General features: G+C 38.0%; 1 protein-coding gene across 1 annotated transcript; it reads left to right on the top strand.

The window, feature by feature from the left end:
- The first annotated feature begins 280 nt into the window (after positions 1–280).
- LOC142616170 (uncharacterized) lies at positions 281–4,056 on the top strand. The gene is made up of 6 exons (XM_075789038.1): positions 281–352; positions 1,057–1,272; positions 1,318–1,465; positions 1,547–2,028; positions 2,137–3,063; positions 3,169–4,056. Exons 1-6 carry the CDS (start codon positions 281–283, stop codon positions 4,054–4,056), a joined length of 2,733 nt encoding a protein of 910 aa, XP_075645153.1.
- The last annotated feature ends 3,502 nt before the right edge of the window (positions 4,057–7,558 follow it).

Here is a 7,558-nt window from a genome sequence, read left to right on the forward strand (position 1 = left end):
ATAGTTTTGTACATACTTAGTATATATTTATAAAACAAATATCTATTTCAATTATTTATAAACTTTACAATTTTTATTCAAAGGCATTATAAAATAATATGTTTATTAAATACTCTTATATTAATTTTAGAAAGAAAGTGGCTTAAAATAGTAATTAATCATCAAACACATAGTTTAACTATAAAGTTGGGTCGGGGTGTTACATGTGTGGCTGGTATTCTCTTTTTCCTATGAAAGATCGGAGCACTAACAAACATTTAGATGAAAACCACTATCGTATATGCTGAAAAATCGACCTCAGGCGATCTTGATCGATGCCAGTCAAAGGGAAATCGCCCACAATGATTCAATGGTACCCAATGATTCGATTAATGAACACCCCTGAGAGAGAGTGGGTCAGGTTGGAGAGAGAGAGAGAGAGAGAGAGAAACAAAGCGACAAGAAAGAGAGATAGAGAAGGGTGTTAGGCATCTATCTTGTATAGTTGTAATTGGGTACAAGTGTGTGTGTGTGTGTGTGTGTGCTAGTGCAAGGGAATGCCTGTACTGATGCAGGGGGGTGCGTGTACTGATGATGAGGTGTGCGTGTGTGGCTGCACTGGTGTGCATGTGTGGCTGCACTGGTGTGCGTCTGTGGCTGCACTGCTTACCTAGAGGTAGTTAGTTAATTGATACAATTGGGATTAGCTGGTTAGTTAGTTAGAGATTAGAGGTATAAGTTGTACACAGATAGTTACAAGGGAATTCATTGAATAATACTCTTTGATTAGATATCTCTCTCTCTCTATATCTCTCTGTCTCTAATTCTTTACATTCTTCCTATGCTATGTTCTTGGAGGCCTGGATCCCCTCTAAGTGATCTATCATCCAATCCACATTCTGATTCTTAACATTGGTATCAGAGCTTTATTGATCTCAATTCACCACCATGATAGAAACACGTTCCAATTCTCAAAACACTGAGAAAATTACCATGATGTCTAAGGTTTTGGACTGCCATGAACAAACCTTACAAGAAATCTAGAAGCAATTGCAAACCCTTAATTTGTTTATGCAGAGAATAACTGAGAATGAAGAAAAGAGCCTTAATTCTCCCATCAATGGGTCACGAGCTCTTCAGATTGGGAATGCCACCAACCTAGAATCTTCTTCAGTGGGTATCATCAAGAACTTAAAGCTAGACTTCCCTCAGTTCCATGGTGAAGATCCAACTTGTTGGATTTATAAAACCAACCAGTTCTTTTCATTCCATGGTACTCCAGAGCATCCAAAAGTACTCATGGCTTCTTATCATCTAGATGGGGAAGCTCTCATCTAGTTCCAAGATGCTGAACAAGTAGTTGGCTTTGCTAGTTGGGAGGTCTTTATTAGAGCCTTGCAAACCCGTTTTGGTACCTCAGCTTATGATGATCCAATGGAAGCTCTCACCAGGCTGAAGCAGATTACCACTGTGGTTTCCTATAAAGGTAACTTTGAAATTCTTTCTAATAGAATTAAAGGGCTGTCTAAATCTCATAAACTTATTTGTTTTTTGAGTGGTTTAAAAGATGAGATTAGACTGCCTGTAAGGATGTTAGTCCCTAAGTCCCTTAATGATGCATTTGGGTTAGCTAAGATTCAAGAAGAATTCTTAATTAGCAGTAGGAAGTCTTTCAAACCTGTAACAGATGTTAGTAAACCTTCTATCTTGGGGTTGCCTAGGTTGGAGAGCAGGAATGATTCTAAGGTTAAGCTTCCATTGCAAAAGTTAACTAATGCCCAAATGGAGGAGAGAAGGAAACATGGCTTGTGTTATAATTGTGATGAGAAGTGGCATTTAGGTCACAAGTGTAAAGGGGCAAGACTGTTTTTGTTGGAGGGATGGGATGTGGATGTTGAGCATTGTTCTGGTGCACAATTAGTAGAGTTGGAAGGAGATGGGGTGGTGTCGGGACATCAAAAGCAGATGCAAGTAACTGACAATGTACCTGCTGAGATTACTTTGTATGCTTTGGTGGGTAATCCCTCTACTCAAACCATGAGGGTGAAGGTAGAATTAAGAATTATGAGGTTGTGTCTCTCATTGATTCAGGGAACACACAATTTTTTGGATGTTGTTGAGTTGCTTACTCTGAATTTACCATTAGATACTTCCTAGATTTTAGAAGTTAAGGTGGCTAATGGCAATATTATCAAGACTCTAGGGGTTTGTCATGGGGTGCCTATCATTATCCAAGGGTTTACATTTGTAGTGGATTTCAATGTGTTGCACTTACGGGACTATGCAGTGGTCCTTAGTACTCAGTGGCTGAGCACATTGGGTGCTATTGTATGGGATTTTAAGCTTTTGACCATGAGGTTTTGCTATTTGGGTAATAAGGTGTTCTTGCAAGGTCTACATCTGTCACCATCAAGCTTTTCAGAGGCAGACAACTTGTTTTCTCATGGAGAAAAGAACGGCTTGGTTCTCCACATTGCTGCTGTCACCAATTTTGGTTATGAGGATAAGCCCTTGCTGCCTGCTGCTTTGTCAGATCTTTTGGCTCAGTTCTCCAAGGTGTTTGAAGTTCCAATAGGCTTACCTCCAATCTGTGGGCATGAGCATCAAATTGTGTTAAAAGATGGCACTCCACCAGTATGTGAAGGACCCTACAAGTACCTTTATTTCCAAAAGTCTGAAATTGAGAAAATTGCAAATGAATTGCTAGAACTTGGATCAATACAACCTAGCCAAAGTCCTTTTTCATCACCAGTTTTACTTGTTAGAAATGCTTATGGTAGTTGGAGGATGTGCATTGATTATAGGGCACTCAATAAGGCCATCATTAAGGATAAATTTCCAATTCCTGTGGTGGATGAATTGCTAGATGAACTTGTAGGTTCTACCATCTTTTCTAAGTTGGATTTGAGGTCAAGGTATCACCAAATTCGTATGACACCTGAGGATCTTCCTAAAACAACTTTTAGGACTCATGAGAGTCACTATGAGTTCATTGTAATTCCATTTGGACTGACAAATGCTCCTTCAACATTTCAGGCTCTTATGAATGCTATTTTTAGGTATTATTTGAGGAAATTTGTACTGGTTTTCTTTGATGATATTTTGGCTTTTAATTCCACTTTTTCTTATCACCTTTCTCATTTGAAGATAGTGTTAAAAGTCTTGTAATCTCATCAATTATATGCTAAGCAATCTAAATGTGTGTTTGGGTGTGCTGAGGTTGAATACTTAGGCCGTATCATCTCTGGCAATGGGGTGAAAGCTGATCCCATGAAGACTTTAGCCATGCAACAGTGGCCAATTCCTCAAAATGCTAAGGCTTTAAGAGGGTTCCTAGGTCTTACAGGTTATTACAGAAAATTTATCAAAATTTATGGGGCTATTGCCCAACCCTTAACTGATCTGATCAAGAAGGATGGCTTCCATTGGACAAAAAAAGCCCTTCTTGCTTTCAATGAGCTCAAGGCTGCAGTAGCTCAGCCTCTAGTGTTAGCTCTTCCAGATTTTTCAAAGCCCTTCATCATTGAGTGTGATGCCTCAAGGTATGGGTTAGGGGTTGTCTTGATGCAAGAACATAGGCCCATTGCTTATCACAGCCAACCCTTGAAAGGAAAGCATTTGCATCTATCTACTTACGAGACTAAATTGCTTGCCTTGGCCACTACAGTCAAGAAAGGGAGGCCATATTTGTTGGGTAGGCCCTTCATTGTGAAAACTAATCATCAGAGTTTGAAGTTCTTATTGGAGCAGAAAGTTGCCACACCAGCTCAGCAGAAGTGGTTGGCTAAATTGCTGGGGTATGCTTTCATAGTTGAATACAAGAAAGGGGTTGAAAACAAGGTGGCAGATGCCCTCTTAAAGAGGTCTGACTGCATTCCTATGTCTGGTCAGCATGAGGATTTTCCTAAAGCTAGCTGCCTACTGCTACTTTCAATTCCTGATCCTACTTGTTTGCATATTCTTAGAGATAGTTATTCTCAAGATCAGGTTATACAGCAACTCATTACATCCATTCAAGCTGGTTCAGCTCCTAAGGGATTCACTTGGCAGAATAATCTTGTTTTCTACAGGGGCTGATTTTTCTTAGGTCCTTAATGCCCTTGAAATCTCAAGTGTTGTAGGTGGTTCATATCAGCCCTATGGCTGGTCACTCAAGATTCCTTAAGTCTTATCAGAGGGCTAAAAGGGAGTTTTTTAGCATGGGATGAAGGCAGACATCAAGGCTTTTGTGAGGGAGTATAATGTGTGCCAAAGAATCAAGTCTAAGACTTTTGTTCTAGCAAGTTTGCTTCAACCCTTAGAGATTCCTACCACTCCTTGGACAGATGTAAGCTTAGATTTTGTTGAGGGTCTACCTAAGTCTTAAGGGTATAAGGTAATTTTGGTTGTGGTTGATAGGCTGACTAAATATTACCATTTTATGCCCCCCTCTCATCCCTACTCTGTAGCCAAGGTAGCTTCCCTATACATGCATTATATTTTCAAGTTGCATGGTCTACTAGCATCCATTGTGAGTGACAGGGATGCCACATTCACTTCACTGTTTTGGTCAGAACTTTTTAGGCTGCAAGGGACTAATTTGGCCATGTCCACTGCTTACCATCCTCAAAGTGATTGTCAAACAGAAATTGTGAATAGGAGTTTGGAGCAATACCTAAGAGCCTTCACCAGTGATAGTCCATACAAATGGGCTGGATGGTTGCCTTTAGCTGAATTTTGGTTTAATTCCAATCTTCATACCAACTTGAAACTCTCTCCCTTTGAAGCTCTATATGGTTTCCCAACTCCTACATTACAGTCCTATGTGCCAAGAACTACTAGAGTGGCTGTTTTGGATGATCTATTTTGTCAAATGGAAGCTGTCATAGTTACCCTTAGAGCTAATTTAGTGGCTACCCAGGAGAGAATGAAGATCCAAGCTGATAAGCATAGACAGGACAGATCCTTTGAGGTTGGGATTGGGTTTATTTGAGGTTGCAGCCCTATAGACAAAGAACTTTGGCTTATAAGGGTAAGTGGAAGTTGTCACCTAGGTTCTTTAGTCCTTTCCAGGTGCTACAGAAGGTAGGGGCAGTCTCTTACAAGCTGGATTTACCTCCTGAAGCCAAGATCCATCCTGTTTTTCATGTATCATGTTTGAAGTTGAAGCTTGGCCAGAAGGTTCATCCCATTCCTACTTTGCCTCCAGTAGATGTTGATGGTCAAGTATGTATTGAACCAATCAAGGTGTTGCAAACCAAGTATAGATCACTGAGGTCTAGGGAGATCACTGAAGTCCTAGTTCAAGGGTCTGGCTGTTCATCAAAAGATGCCACGTGGGAGTCTCTACATCAGCCTCACTTGTCTTTCCCTCACCTTATGGGCAAGGTGCTTTAAATAGGAGAGGGGTAATGTTAGGCATCTATCTTGTATAGTTGTAATTAGGTACAAGTGTGTATGTGTGTGTGTGTACCAGTGCAGGGGAATGCATGTACTGATGCAGGGGGGTGCATGTACTGATGATGAGGTGTGCGTGTGTGGGTGCACTGCTTACCTAGAGGTAGTTAGTTAGTTGATGCAGTTGGGATTAGCTGGTTAGTTAGTTATAGATTAGAGGTATAAGTTGTACACAAATAGTTACAAGGGAATTCATTGAATAATACTCTCTGATTAGATCTCTCTCTCTCTCTCTCTCTCTCTCTCTCTCTCTCTCTCTCTCTCTCTAATTCTTTACATTCTTCCTATGCTATGTTCTTGGAGGCCTGGATCCCCTCGAAGTGCTCTATCATCCAATCCACATTCTGATTCTTAACAAAGGGAGATCTAAGAGAGAATGAGTGGGACAAGAGAGAGAAGAGACAAGTCTGAGTGAGGGAAAGAAAAATGATGGAGGGGTTACGGTGTTAAAGGTATTAGGGATTAAGTTGTCTTTTAGGGACTTAATTGGTTAATTTTGAAATATTTTGGACTTGAGTGGTATTTTCCCAAACTTTAAGGGAGGTTAATGGAATTTACCCTACATATTAACTACCCAACCTATTAATTCTTGGTAGGACCTACCTCGTCAATTTGCCTTATTGCACACTTACATTCTCAATTACAAATACCTAAAACCTCCAAATGGACACTTGAATGTTTTTTTTTATATGATTTTAAAAGTTTAAGGGTCATTCTTGAAGTTTTGAAGCATATCATTGTCATTTTGGATGTTTTGGGTACATTTTCATAATTTTGATGGTTTTGGAGTGTAATTTTGTCATTTTAGTAGTTTCATAAGTTATTCGATTATATTGGTGGCTTTGAAGGTATATATTTTATTTAGGACCTCCAAAACAATACTTGAAAGTTCAATGACAATTCTTAAATTTTTGAGGCATATATCATTATTATTTTCTATGTTTCATGGGGGCATATTCGCCATGTCAACAGTTTGGGTGTGATGTTGTCATTTTGGTGGTTTTACAAGTTATTTGGATATATTGGTGGCTTTGAAGGAAATTTTGTGATCTAGAACCTATCAATGTTATTGGTCATTTTGCAAGTTATGTGGGCATTTTTATCATTTTGGATATTTTAGGAATATTTTCACCATTATGGAGGTTTCAATGGTATTTTGTTCATTTTATATGTTTTTAGGGATAATTTTATCTTTTAAGAGGTTCTAATAGTATTTCAATCCTTTTGACATTTAGGGCTTTTGTTCATTTTGAATATTTTAAGGGTATCATTCTAAAAATTTCAATTGTATTCTAGTAATTTTAAAGGACTTAGGGAGAATTTTAAGGTTATTTTGGTCATATTAGAAGTTTTAGGGGTATTTCTGTCATTTATTAAGTTTTGTTCTGTATTTCAGTCATTTTAAACATTTTAGGAACATTTTGGTAATTTTAATAGTTATGAGGGTATATTTCATTGGATCTAGTTAACGTATTCCTTTAGAAATCTTTTGATGGGAAAATGAAAAAATAACTAACTTTTTTGACAATTAATTCAAATTTTCATAAAAAGTTTCCTAAAATGAATTATTAATGAATATCTCAAGGGCATTTGTTAGTAAAACTCATTTTCATTTCGGGAATTTTAGGGTACCTTTTTATCAATTTGGAAGCTTCTATGGTATTTTAGTCATTAGAGAAAAAGAGAAAAGCAAGGCTTTGGTTCTTTTGATGTGAAAAATGGTTTACACTCGTTGAGAGTCGTAAAACATTTTTAGGCTCAAAGAGGGATTTTTTTTTTCCTTTTTGAGGGAAAATGACTTTGACATGACCAAATTTTCCATTGTAACAAACAACCAGGGAAATGTTTTCTAACAAAAAAGACAATATTGTAATTTGAGCTATGTTTTACCTAATCTTTTGTATTCTTGATTATATTTTCTACTAGCTTAGCCTAAGTTATTTTCATTAATGAATCCATATGTAACTTCGAATCACTTTTCTATCCCCGCATATTGCAAGTTCTTTTTGATTTGCTATCTCAACAACAGTCCAATTGGATGACACCAGTGACTCCTATTTTGTTGTAGTAGGTCTATTATGACTTCTTTTGGATTGCAAGAAAGTCATGAATCATCAAAGACTGACGCCTTTTTCATCGTATA

This window comes from Castanea sativa, chromosome 11 (assembly GCF_040712315.1).
Source record: "Castanea sativa cultivar Marrone di Chiusa Pesio chromosome 11, ASM4071231v1".
Lineage (NCBI taxonomy): Eukaryota > Viridiplantae > Streptophyta > Magnoliopsida > Fagales > Fagaceae > Castanea > Castanea sativa.

Excerpts from the sequence above, each read along its gene's own strand:
- LOC142616170 (XM_075789038.1), top strand. The coding sequence starts at position 281 with ATGCTGAAAAATCGACCTCAGGCGATCTTGATCGATGCCAGTCAAAGG. Across the intron at positions 1,273-1,317 it reads GTACTCCAGAGCATCCAAAA|TTCCAAGATGCTGAACAAGT; the intron begins GTACTCATGGCT and ends GCTCTCATCTAG. Across the intron at positions 3,064-3,168 it reads ATTTGAGGAAATTTGTACTG|CAATCTAAATGTGTGTTTGG; the intron begins GTTTTCTTTGAT and ends TTATATGCTAAG.